This window comes from Eretmochelys imbricata, chromosome 4 (genome assembly GCF_965152235.1).
Source record: "Eretmochelys imbricata isolate rEreImb1 chromosome 4, rEreImb1.hap1, whole genome shotgun sequence".
In the NCBI taxonomy this organism is placed as follows: Eukaryota; Metazoa; Chordata; order Testudines; family Cheloniidae; genus Eretmochelys; species Eretmochelys imbricata.
This window is the reverse complement of record NC_135575.1, coordinates 20223628-20237484: the sequence shown is the minus strand read 5'-3', so window position 1 is coordinate 20237484 and position 13857 is coordinate 20223628. Positions and strand designations below refer to the sequence as shown.

Genomic DNA, 13857 nt, shown 5'->3' with positions numbered 1-13857 from the left:
ATTTTCTCTGGATCAAGTCAAACAGATACAATGGAACCCTTTCAGGATAATACCTGGTACTGTAATGATTGGGCAACATGCTGACCTGAAATCCCTGGAAACTGTTCTTTTTCTATGTCTGATCCTGATCCCACTGAAGTCCATGGCAAAACTTTCATTGACTTCAATGGCTTGGGACCAAATCCTGTATGCACCGAGCAGATCCAGTATGAACATCAGCAGTGTCATCATCCCAACACTGCCCTACCACTATGTCTCAGGCATGATCTGTAAGGACCATGTAGGGTGAGAGTGGAACTTGTGCTGAACAGAGGTGAATAAATCATTCATTTTTTGGTTCGGTGGCTGACCTGAAAAATTGGTTCATTTTGAACCTTAACTTAATGTTTTTAGTTTTTCTCATCAAAATGGAAAAAAAAATAATTTTTTTTTTAAGGTCAATCAAATCAACATTTTCTTAAAATTCCTCCCCTCCAAATTCTTCATTTTTATTTTTTAATGTGGCTGGAACTATTTGCCAGCTTGGCCTGCATTCATTAATATATTCAATACCCCAGTTCTCATTCTGGATGTCTACTTGATTCTTGGTCTCTCTGCAGAGGCTGCTAGCAAAATTCTACCTGTGAAATGGACAGTGTTCCAGGAGGTCTGGACGGAGATCAGCAGTTCATTTTTACATGACTGTTCACCAAGTGGTTATTATTTTGTGTCCCTACTAATGTGGTCTGGTTTTCAACCTGTGACCTAGAGGTGCAGGGCTTTATCTCCTGTCATCTGTCTTGTATCAAAAAATCTGACCTATTATTTAAAAAAAACAACCAATGCTGAAAGAATATATTTGAATGCACCAAACTAAAGCAATGGAACCTACTTAAGAGAGAAATTCACCTTAGCACAGAGAGCATGAATAAGGTCTTATGCACCACATAAAACCTTAAAATAGGGCTTAAGAGGGACCGCAAGGCAGATCTTGGGTTCTTTGTTGTGGGATGAATTTCATTCCTGATGGATATCTGCTAAAACAGAAGATCTAGTCAAACCATACAGTCGTTATACAACAGGATTGTATGTGCAGTAGGCTGAAGGATATGAGGACATTAAGGTGGATTTTCAAAAGAAACATCAGGGAAATGTGTCCAACTCCCATTGGATTTCATTTGAATTTAGGCACCTCAGTCCCTTAGACTCCCATAGTTCCTATTTGGGTTTGTCTAGATGTGTTAATTTTTCTTCTCCATGCCTTGCTGCCAGTCACCATTCCTAGTCCAGGAAGAAGTTTCTGTGACTTCTTAAAGCAGTCATGTCTCCCTTAGCTCCTTTCCCATTAGGAAACTGACTTCTCGCTTACAAGTGGCAGTTCCCTGCCTTGGTCTGACTGGTACTGATCTGGTTAGGAGTGTGCTGAGAATGACATCGATGATATTGAGCCCTGTATGAAATGCAGTATTAGCTACCTAAAATTCCTTGTGCTATGGGCAAGGAGCATGAAAGACTTAGTCCAGTTCCCAGCGGACAAGTTCCCACCCACTTGTCCTTGTTTTCCCCCTTGCTGGCAGTCTTCGTAGATGGGCCGAGGATGGAATAGTCGTGAAAGTGACCTGTACTCTCACCTCTCGAGGCTGATCCCTCTAGGTCAGAATTGTGATATGTTGGCAGGGAAGTGAGAAGAAGCTTTCTGTGCTGTCCCTGTTGTGTGCACCACATTTGCAAGGACGCTTTTGAAATGTTTGTTTTATAAAACAATGTGAAGGGAGAGGGCCTGATCCAAGCTTTCTATCAGGTCCCTGCTGTGTGCTTCTGGAGGAAGTTATATCATCAAATCGAACTCCTCACAAATGTAGCTAATGGAATAAAACTTCATGCAAATCCTATTATTATCAGTTATGTACATAATGTCCAAACTGTGTCAAATGCTTTCCAGACCAATAATAAAGACACAGTCCTTGTCCAGTACAGTTTCTGTCTAGGTTTTGGACAAGATGCGACAAAAGTGTCAGCAATAAATAATGGGGCAGGGAAGGAAGAGAAGGAATTACCCAAGTTACTTACCGTGCTATTGCATCTTCTGCAATTAAATGCAAGGTGGAATGTTCAAAAGCACTTAGCACTGGCCTACCTCTGCTCTCATGGCCGCTCATGTGAGTTTTACCAGGAGCGGGGTTGAGCGCTTTGGGAAATCCTACCCACCAGGTTTGTGCTGTGTGGGTTTATAACTGCGTCTGGCATTTTGTTTCCTTTTTCAGCACTTGTCGTTGCCGTTCTCCGCTTTATACAGCTGAAGCCAAAGGTGCTAAACCCCTGGCTGAACATCAGTGGACTGATTGCGTTATGCTTGGCCTCGTTTGGAATGACCTTACTTGGCAACTTTCAGGTACCCCACTCCCACTTCCCCCTCCCTCCAGCTTATTGGTAATTAACATGTCATTCTTTTCTGGGTTTCCATGGGCATGTCATGAGGGCTGCATCCATTATCTAGCAGCCCTACCTGCTGTGAGCACAGATCTCTCTGCTCCTGGAGCTGCCCATGGCAGGAGTACGGCTGCTAGAATGGCTGTCCATGCTCTCTGCCTCCTCATACCCTCCTGCCCACTCACTACCTAGGCCTGCCACTGCCTCTTAAATTGCTTCCCTGGTGGCAAAGGGAAGGCGGCAACTGCCGTTAGTAGCACTGATGATTGATTATTTCTAATAAACTTTAAAATTCAATCAAAACTCAAGAGAAATAACCCTCCACTTCCAAGCAGGGTTTGAATCTGTGACACCTGGTTTTCCATCTCCTGGCACCCAACAGCAGCTGGGAGCCTGCCTTACCCCTGGGCAGGCACCAGGCTTGATGGACAAGTGCCTAGGCATGGGGACTGCACTGGAGGGTGGCCAGCCCTGGGAGCTTGCACACAATTCTATGCTAACAGCAGGCCAGGCTGCCAGCACAGAGCTGCCATGAAGATAGTTGCTTCCTGTGATTAGAATATATATTGGTGTTTTACCTCCTGCCTATCCTTAGACTGGCCACAAGAGGGACTTTATATATAAACAGGGAAGGCATTTCCTGCTCCGAGTCATTGCCCTGGCTGTAGTTCTTTCAATTCTCAGTCTGTTCTGTGTGTGTTATTGTTACAAACAAGCTGTCAGCTGTCATTTTGAGACACCACAAGCTTGCTCTAGAGTGGGAATGTGTCCACTGTATTCATGTGTCTGCTTGTTTCCGAGGTGAATATGAAATCTTAGGGGGAGGTTTTCAAAGGTATTCAAAGTCAATGGAGGTTGTGTTCCTAAATCCCCTACGTGTCTTTGAAAATCTCCCCCTGTGGGACTGCTAGCAATGCAGCTCTGACTGGTAACTGCTGCGCAAGCATGAGAAATTATGCTGGGCCAAATTCTCTGCAGGCATAGCTCTATAGAGGTCAGTGGTATCATGACAGCAGAGAATTTGGCACATTAGTTTCATTGAACTGGAAGAATATATCAGTTTTCTTTTTTAAAAAAAGAGAGAGAGAGAAAAATTGAAACCAGCTCAGTGTGTGACCTGTTGGCAGTAATCATGTGTCTGCTTGTAACATGTTCCACTCTCACTTTTTATTAAGGATGAGCCAATCAGATACTTTAGGCCAGATCCTTAGCTGGTGTACACCAATTCAGTGTAGCTTCATTGACATCACTGCGCATCTCCCCTGTCTAGCAGCTTGTGGCCTTGGTTTTGCCTGTGGACCCCCAAGTTGTAAGAGCTAGCCCAATGCTTGTCCAGCTGTGTGAAGGGGAAGCTGCGAGAGGTTGGGCTGGCTTTAGGAGACCGAATCTCAGAGTTCTCCTTCCTTTCTTTCCAGTATTTTCTGCTCTAGCGAAGGTCTGGTTCTTTAGAAGCTGTTACAGTAAATTACTCTAGGTTATATATTCTGGTTTAATAAAGCCACACCTTGCTGGTGAACAGCACCCTTCTTTGGTCTTGTGCCAAACCACAACCAAGGCATGTCAGTGTTAGCCCATAAGTACATGCCCTTGCTTCCTTATTGCTTACTGGCAACACCACAAAATATAATAGAGGGCTTGCAATAGTGTCTCTGGACAAGATCCGTTCTCTGGGGGATGTTGAGAGAGAGCGAGAGCGCTTAACACGCTAAAAGCTACCAGAGCAAAAGTAACGTGGTCCCTTGTTGCTCACACCATCGATCTTTATTATATTTCCACCCATCACCATAGTATCTGTATGCCTTCCACATGAAATCAGTAGCCAGATCCTTAGTGGACTGCAGAATCTCTGGCCCTTCTCCCTTTTTAGGGGTAAACACTTTTCTGGGGGCAGGCTTTTTATTATTTTAGATTTTATTAATTCCTCCCCTCCCTTTTGTTTGTTTGGTTGCTGAGGGTGTATTGGGAAGAAGAGGGGTCAGTGTTATGATTGACATTGTTATGGTGGAAAGGATTTCTCAAATAGGAAGGTTTCACAGCTTTTCCTAGAGGTAGTCAGTCAGGAATTGCCTGGCCTCCTCTGGAGGATTGTTCCATAGCCAGATCCATTTGACAGAGAGTGACTTGTCACCAGCTCTCACATGCTTTGTTCTGGGCTTTCTGATCTGGGTTGTCTCAGAGGAGCGCAGATATGACGGTTCACAGATGGAAATTCGGTCTCTAATGTAACTCTGGGGCTTGATCCATGAATTGCTTTGGAAATTAGGACCAAAGCCTTAAACTGGCAAGAGAAGCTGACTGGGAGCCAGTGGAGGGACTTGAGCGGAGGGCTGATGTGCTCACGGTGGCCTGAGTTGTGGAGAAGTTGGGCAGTTACATACTGGAGCCTGTGCATTGTCTTCCCATTCAGCTCCAAGTACAGTGAGTTAGTGATCCATCTGGAAGTTAGTGATCCACCTGGAGAGAAAAATGCATGGATCCCTGTGGCCAGGTCTCTGTCTGGCAGGAAGGGATGAGGTTTCCTTGCAAACTGGAAGTGAAAACAGGTGTTTTTAGAAACTGATGTTACCTGGTAATCCAGGCTTCAGGAGGAGTCAACCAGGACAATGTCTGGGCCAGTTCTTCTAAGCGTTTCCCCTTTCAAACCACTATCACTTCAGCTTGAGACAGCCAGTCTTCATTCAAGAGCTAATTTCTTGTTGATTTTTCTGACATTTTAGTAATAGCGGGGTTGTGTCAGCTGAGAATGAATATAGATAGATAGAGGGAGGGAGAGTGGGGAGGCTGTGCAGCCATGCAAAGGAAAGTGTGTGCTGTGGAAATGGTCCCAGATAGGCTAATATCGAAGGCAGCGCTGAGGTCTGAGGTCAGGCCACAGATTCCCCGTTGCACATGGATCTTGTACCCCATGCAACCAGCGCAGAGGGGCTGTTGCTGCTGTTCCAGTTCATAGGCTGGAGTAACAACACAGACTTTGAGGCCAGAAGGGACCATCATGATCATGTAGTCAGGCCTCCTGCACATCGCAGGCCACAGAACCTCACCCTCCCACTCCTGAAATAGACCCCTAACCTCTGGCTGAGTTACTGACGTCCTCACGTCATGGTTTAAAGACTTCAAGTTACAGAGACTCCACCATTTACACTATTTTAAACCTGCAAGCATAGGCGGCGAGTTCTATGGGCCCCTGGTGCCTGGGCACCAGGAATATTCCGGGCCCAGCTCCAGCAATGTTTGAGGCCGGGTGTCTCCCTCGGCCCTGCCGTCTGCCCCCTGGCGCTCCCCACCGCACATCCCCGGGTGATTTAAAACAGGCCCCCACCCACCACCAGCAGTGCAGCAGAGCTGAGCAGCTTCCTGCCTGTTCACTCCACATGGCTGCCAGCCCCTGGGCGGGGTGGGTCGGGTCTGTGTCTACGCGTGCTGCTTCTGCTCCAAACGCCCCTGCGGCCAATAGGAAGCTGCGGGGGCAGTACCTGGGAGTAGCAGTGCAGGGAGGCCCCCTGGCCCCCCCTGCATAGGAGCCCCAGGTAAGCGCCGCACCCCCTCCCCCCCGAGCCTGCACTCCCTCCCAGATTCTGCACCCCAGCCCAGAGCCTGCACCCAAACTCCGGGCCAGAGCCTGCACCCCTCACCCCCTCCTGCACTCCCTGCCCCAACCTGGAGCCTGCACCCAGCACCCAAACTCCATCCCAGAGCCTGCATCCCAGACCCCCTCCCCCACCCAAACTCCCTCCCAGAGCCTGCACGCCTCCTGCACCCCAATCCCCTGCCCCAGCACAGGGCCTGCACCCCAGACCTCCTCCCCCATCCAAACTCCCTCCCAGAGCCTTAGGCAGGTTTCGAGGGGCGGGCTCTGGGCGTTCTGGGCACCACCAAAATTTCTACAAACCTGCTGCCCCTGCCTACACATGACCCGTGCCCCATGCTGCAGAGGAAGGCGAAACTGCCCCAGCATCTCTGCCAATCTTACCTGGAGGGAAATTTCTTCCCGACCCCAAATATGCTGATCAGTTAGACCCCTAGCATGTGGGCGAGACCCACCAGCCAGACACATAGGAAAGAATTCTCTGTAATAACTCAGCCCTCCCCATCGAGCGTCCCATCTCCGGCCATTGGAAATATTTGTTACTAGCAGATGTCTTTATAGGCAGTCTCATCATACCATCCTCTCTACACACTTAGCAAACTCAGTCTTGAAACCAGTTAGGTTTTTTTGCCCCTCTGCTCCCCTTGGAAGACCGTTCCAGAACTTCAGTCCTTTGCCTAATTTCAAGTCTAAACTCATCGCTGGCCTAGTGGCACCCCACTCCCTGCCCCTGGGCTAGGGGTGGATGGATGGCTTTCAGCTCCCTGCACTCCACTTACATGGAGCCCTGTAATACTCAGGCGTTCTGTGGGTGGAGTGAATTTCACTAGCTGTGTCAAGGACAAGCTGGAAAACTGAAAGACAAGACCAAATGAATCTATTATTTATACTGGCTTCCAAAGTGTGCAAGGTGCTTAAACAAAGGGTCTGGCCCCTGCCTTTTTGAACAAAAGCCACAATTCTGTATGTATCATTTTGCCTTCAGAGTCTGAATCAGACGGGGTCATAGTCCCAAATCATTTCCGGTGAGCCTCCATTGACTTCACTGACAAAGGGTGGATTTGCCTTGCTCTGATCATGGTGAAGTAGCAGCAGATACTCCCAACAGGGTTGCTTTTTACTAGGTGAATTCTTATTTATAGATAAAATCTGAGATTTTCAAAGCTTCCGAGACAAATTGGACACACCTCTCCTTTTGATTGGAATGGGAATTGTGTGTCCAAATCCCCTAGGTGGCTTTGAGAATCTCACCCAAAAAGCTTCACTTTGTCAGAATCCAAGCCAGGCTTGTGGTGCCTTTGTCTTGCTTGTTACTTCCCAGGTGACTTGGCCTCCCCTAAATTAAGTCACTGTGACTGGGTAGCTAATTTGTATCTGTGGTCCCAGTCCTGCAAGCTCAGGCAAGAGGATGCCTGTGTCCTAATGGAACCCCTTTGAAGTCAGTGGGGCTCCACCTGCATGGAGCTCATTCATTGCAGGACTGGGCCCGTGAGCATCAGTGTTCATGTCCACAGAACAGCACCGACCAAGGCGCAAAGAATTGTCCCAGCATGCACTGGCCACGGTGGAGAACCAGCAAAGGATTTTCTGCAGGAAAAATCTCGTTTGGTTTTTCCGGCGGCCTTGCCAGAGAGCTGGCGGGGATGTTTGCAGGACATCACTTTGTCTACTGCTCTTTGGTTTGGGAGGAAATTCTGCTTGCAGCAGCAGCTAGGCTGTAAACAGCTGGACCTCCCAGACACCTATGTTGCAACTGAGTAGGAAGGCAGCATTGGCTGTGTATTTTGCAACCAAATGATTCTTCTTTAATATTACACCCCTCCTTCCGCCTTCCCGAAAGTAGGATCACACTGAGGAATTGTATAGATGTTTTTTCTTTTGGGTGTATCAAAGAAATCACAAGTTCCTTTTTCTTTGTAGCTCTCCAGCGACGAAGAAATCCATAATGTCGGCACCTCCCTGACGTTCGGTTTTGGGACCCTGGCCTGCTGGATTCAGGCTGCCTTGACACTCAAAATAAACCTAAAGAATGAGGGAAGAAAAGCTGGGATTCCACGAGTTGTCTTGTCAGCCACTATAACCCTGTGTGTAGTCCTTTGTATCCTTTCGCCTTGCTTGCTGGACCTGCAGGCAGCTAGAATAACATGCCTGCTTATCATGAAAGGAGGGGATTTAAAAAGTAATGTATGGTATAAAACCGCTTTCCCCCTTTATAGCACTATCTGTCCTGGGAGCGCAAAACATTTATGGCCACTAACAAATTTAGTCTCAAGCTTACCTCCTGGTTAGGTTAATATTGTTATCCCTGTTTTACAGGCGAGGGTACTGAGACACGGAGAGATCATGACTTGTCCTAGCTTATTTGTGCAGGAGCACTCTGCGGCAGGCCAAGGAAGAGAACCCTCATCACCTGTGTCCCTGTCCTGTACCCATACCACAAACCCGTCCTCCCTAATCACTTGGATTTGACTAACCAAGGAGTGAAGAAGTTACCCCTTTGGGGCTGGTCTTCAGTTTTCCCGCTGTGCCTTGCTTGCCCTCTAGTCGGGACTGTGCGGTTGGCAAATTCTGACACCTGTGTCCATTGTGATAGAATTTACATGTGCAGAGCCCACCTCCCCCGTGACTTTAATTCCGTTACCTGCACGTGTTAGTCTCTGCCATTTGCATGTGCGGGTGATAGTGCTGGGAGCACATACACAGGTGTTTGTGCAGGCTTTTTGAAAATCAGGCCCACGGGACACCTGAGGGCTATTTCTGGGTCTGCACCTGACCTACTGTGTGACCTGGGCTGGTCACTGAGTTGGTCTGTGTCTCAGACTTCCCAGCTGTTCGAAGGAAGAGAACAATGCTTACCCCCATTGAGACCTCTAGCTGGAAAATGCTGTAGAAATGCTAAGTAGTGTTGTTGTTAATGGACATGGGGCCCAGCTCTATTTTAACTTAGTTCAGCATCAGATGCATTGTGATGGGCACTTTATAGAACTGTTATTTATCTCTCACTATAGTAGTGGATGTAACAGGAGAGAATTGCCTTTTGTCATCACATTCCTGTCAAGAAACAGAGCCAAGAAAAGCTATCACTTCTGAAAGTTTCCATGAGGTCTCTTTACACAAACGTTTAAATTCTCATCATTCACTGTGGTTGTCAGCAGTGGGTTTAAAACTCCTTCTATATCATTTCAGAGGTTATTATACCATAGAACAATACCTGAATCCCAATTAATAAAGCAATATGACTAAATTGCTATTACACCATTGGGCATATTGGCAACTCTTGTGTAGGGCCATGAAATGTTTTAGGAGAAAATCTTGGGAAAACAAAAGGAGCCAAGCTTCTTAAGATCAGAAGTGTTTTGAAGGTTTATTTGGGTAAAAGTTTCAAAAAGCACCTAATTCCCATTTTCAGAATGGGATTTATGCTCCCAAGTGACTTAGGCACTTTTGAAAATTTCACCTGATGTCAGGAAATACACCAGTCTGATGTAAACATATAGAGTCCTCCCCCATTTCTAGCTACAAAAGTTTATTGTTTCCAGAGAGGTTTATCTCATGATTTTGCTTTATGTATCACAAAAAATTTTCCAGGTCTGTACCCTTGCATGCTTTTCTTTGCCAGCAACTTCCGTTCCAGAAAGGTTGGTGTAAGATTCTGCACAAAGAGCTGCAGCAAGTTGGGTCTGGAAAAAGTACATCATCTTGAGAAGTTTAGGAAAGGTTGCTGTAGCTGGAAATCCAGCGAGCCAGTGTTCAGTCCTTCTCTTTATCTCTAAAGAAGCTCACAAACTAACCAGGATTTTGTTACCAGCAAAATCCTATCATCTCAGTGCCCTGGTGTCTGGTTACTTCACCACACGTGATATTCACCCTGTGCAGAGGGCCACAACACCAGGCCTATCTAACACTGAAGTCCCATAGAAATTCTCCAAATAGGCCTTACGTGAGGTAGAACCCTTGAGCTGACCCTTTGCATGGGGTGAATTTCACCCTTGGGCACAACCTGAGAACAACCCTGAAAATGTGGAGGAAATAGGAGACCGTTAGAGCCAAATTCAGCCATAAGGTCACAACACCCATTCACTGCAATGGGGACTGGGACTGCTTTCGCTATGGCTGAATATGGCCCAAAGGAGCATATTCTAATGGCCTGTTTTGTGATAAATCCAACCCTGAGCATGAAGCTATGTGGGAGGCTGTTCGTTTTTTTAGCTGTAAATGTGTGTGACCCTTTCCTCTCAGGGTGCAGGTTAAACAACAATCTTCTAGAAAAGGTAGGCAGATAAGCAGGTCCTATAACAAAGTCAAAGGTCACATCTACACTGTTGAGGGACCCAGTTACAGTGTGGAGGTCCCCCAGCTTGGTCAGGTCTTGGACTTTGCAGGGCTGGAACATGGTTAAAACAAGACTCAGCTCCTTCCTGCAGTCCAAGTGTTTTAACCAGTTAGGGAAGTTTGTGTTGGAACCGGGTCCCCGGCATGGTCGTTTTAATACTGTAGATAAGACAAAAGAGTAACAGTGGAGCACGAGGTCAGTGTTGGTTAAATGCCAGCAGCGTGCTCAGCACAGCATGAGATACAAAGACACAGTCCCTGTCCTAAGGCGTTGAGTCCAAATAGGCAGTCAACGGAAAAAGCCTTAGGAGACTCGGAGGAAGGTTTGATCTCAAACTGTGGTGTTTCTTCTTCAGTATATTGGGCGAGTGATGGTATTTTTACTGGTGTAGGTCAGTGTTTCTAGGCTTCCCAAAAAAGGTTGGTTTTGCAGAGGATCTGGAAAGGGTGGTAGGAGTAATAAGTGGGTTTAACCTTAGCCCAGAATGGGACTGAGCCTGCTCTCACTAAGAGGCAGCATGGTCTGCGGCTAGGGCACGGAACTAGGACACAAAACTGGGTTCTGTTCTCAGCTCTGCCACTGCGTGGCTGTTTGGCCTTGAGCAAGTCACTTCACCTCTCTATGCCCTTTTCATCATGGGAATGATATTTCCCCTTCTTTGTCAAATGCTTTGAGATGTACAGGTGAACAGTGTGGTGCAAGAGCTAAGCACAATTTTGTAGAAATAGAAGCACGTTCATTAGCCACATGAAAGTGTTGCCACATGTGACAGGCTTGCAAATGTCCCTGGTTTGTCCAGTTTCCTGCTGAATTAGATTGTTGACATTCACCCTGTCCCTGATTTTCTATTAAATACCATTTTTAATTGCATGTTGGTTGCCACTGTCCAGTGGATTATATTTAAGTGTAAAAGGAAGGCAAGATGTTATCACCTCACAGATTTGAAAAACAACCCACAGCGGCTCTATCTGCTCTCATCCAGGACTAAGGCTGCTCAGACATGTTCTCCTTGACAGCTCTTCTCCAGACTTTATCCTGATGGCACAGGGGATCCATATGCACGCAGCCAGGATCCAGTGGGGCTTGGTGATGTGCTTCCTCTGCTACTTTGGCACCTTCGCCGTGGAGTTCAGACACTACAGATTTGAGATCATTTGTTCTGAGTACCAGGAAAACTTTCTGAGCTTTTCCGAAAGCCCGTCTGAAGCATCCGAGTATCAAACAGATCAGGTGTAACCCTGCCCTCGTTACATGGCAGGTGGGCTTGAATGGTCACGAGATTTAACCCATGACCTCATTACATTTTTTTTTGACAAGTTCATTTTCCATGTACAGTCACAGACGTATTGCCAAAGGGCTCTGAGGGCAGCTGTTTAAGAGCAGAGCAAAAACGCAAGGATCTTTCTGACCAAATCTGAAAACACCAATGTATTTGTAAAGAAAGGCCGATTACTAAGTTTGTGCTAGAGAGGTCTCTCTCCTTAACCCCTGTCCCATTCATCTTAGAAATATCCTAATCCTCACAAGGCCACTGTCAGGTAGGTCGTATTATCCCCATTATACGGCTGGGGAGATGACTTCTCCAGGGTGACAGGTCAGTCAGGGTTAGTAGTCAGGCGTTGCTGGCTCCTACTCCTGCAATCAGACCACTAGACTGCACTTGTCTCAGGTTTCAACTGGTTTTTATTGCCTTGTTGTTGGACAAGGGTAACTTGATTGTGAAGTGAGGAAGAATTACCAGCTGGTTTCATGGCAACTGGACTTAGAATCAATCAGTGGAAGAAGAGAGCACAAACATACTGGCCCTTGCTTAAGAATAGGCAAACCGGTAAAGGTGAGGCCTGGTTTGGGAAAAACTAGACAACTAAAAAGACAATGAAGCAGACAGTGTTCGGCAGCAGATGCCCACCTTGTTATGGGACTGAGGCAGCCCACCTGCACCAAAGCGAATTTAGAAAACGCATCCCAACGCAGCATGGGTGGGGCTGGGCTACATCTCAATGTGGTATGGTCTGAGCAGCTGTGACCCACGTGAACAAACAGCACTAGGTCAAAATGTGAACATTTCTTCTGCCCAGCAGGGACCAAGAGGGTGTTTTTTTTATTTGTAGTGCTTCCATAAAATACTGTGTATAATATTTAGAAAGCTGCTTTTCTCACTGTTTCTCACTGACAAGGAGAACCTTGTCTGAACTTAGTCTGAGTGAAGATTCTGGCTCATGTATGATCAGAACATCATAAATTCAGGCAGATTTTACTGGATGTAGGTTTATTTTACTGCTTATACACTAATGGTGAAATTCTCCCTTTGCAGAGGCCTTTGCCTCAACTTACCTACTTATGTGCCTAATTCAGCAATGGACTCTGATTGGTTGGATCCCTGCAGAGCCCCCTTGAAGCTAATGGCAGCTGGAATCCACCTGTACAAACTTCATTGAAGGATCAGGGTCCTCAGGCTTAAGTGTGACTTAAATGGTGGACTGGCCTAGCTCTGGCCCTCTGCATGGGGCTGAATTCACCTTAAAAGTTCAGGATAGTAAAGAAATAGCTAGAGGCAGAGCTGGCTAGACAAAAACCCCAGCAGAACTCAGATGAGCTTTCATTCCATTCATAAAGGGGACGGAGCTAAACTACCAGTGATCTTGGTTCAATGGCCAAAACTAGGAGACTTTTCATAATGTAAAATAAATACAGCTCAAATTATAGAGCAGGTTGAAAATCCAACATTTCCAAATCAAAATGGTTTGGTTTTGGGGAGTTTAGTTTTTTGAGGAAAAAGTCTAGATTTTCTGCAGGAAGGACACGCTTAGTGAACAATTTCATTTTGACAAAAAACCCAATTTTCCACTGAAAAACAGTTTTGATGGAAAATTTTCAACCAGCCCTATGAAATTGATTATTTTGAGGCAAATTCTAGACTTGGTTAACCTGGTGTAATTCCAGAGTAACTCCACTGAATGGAGAGTCTACATCTGGCTGCAGAATTTGGGCCGTTAGTAATTATCTAAGAATAAGAAAAAGTTAGTGGGACACTTCCAGCGAAGGGAACGTGTGGGTGTTGGTCATTAAAATGAAGTAGTGGTGGGTTTACCACCCATTAGCAGAAGACTCAAAATAACAAAGCCAATCCACATATCTTTTTCTTTTCTTCACTGCCAGGGGAAGGTGAGACTGGTAGGAACACACATAAATGGAGAATCTCACACATGTGCATATTGAGCAGAGAGTAGTAAGCTTTTGTTTAAAAAGTGTTTACTGTAAATAGGCCACTGTGACTTTTTAAAAATCAAATAATGCTTTTGTTTTATCATTTTATATTTTGAAATTTTATCAAAGAAAAAAAATGAAGTTTGTGAATTTTTTCCACTAACAATATGCAATCCAAGCTGAGTTTCAGGCTTTTGGTGATGTACTGTACATTTCTTAAAGTATTTCTAATGGTACATTTCAGTACAGCTGAACAATAACTAATGTACACTGAAACATGACCACTGAATAAACTTTTATGGAAAGAATGAGTTTTATTCCC

At 45.9% G+C, this 13857-nt stretch overlaps 1 protein-coding gene across 3 annotated transcripts in view; it reads left to right on the top strand.

The window, feature by feature from the left end:
• TMEM150C (transmembrane protein 150C) overlaps positions 1–13843 on the top strand; it is a 53976-nt gene extending 40133 nt beyond the window's left edge. For all 3 annotated transcript variants that reach the window (XM_077814948.1, XM_077814947.1, XM_077814949.1), the window contains 3 exons: positions 2244–2371; positions 7916–8093; positions 11356–13843. In XM_077814948.1, coding sequence (XP_077671074.1) covers positions 2244–2371; positions 7916–8093; positions 11356–11564 — 515 coding nt within the window. In that variant the 3' untranslated portion in view covers positions 11565–13843. The remainder of the gene's footprint in view (positions 1–2243; positions 2372–7915; positions 8094–11355) is intronic.
• The last annotated feature ends 14 nt before the right edge of the window (positions 13844–13857 follow it).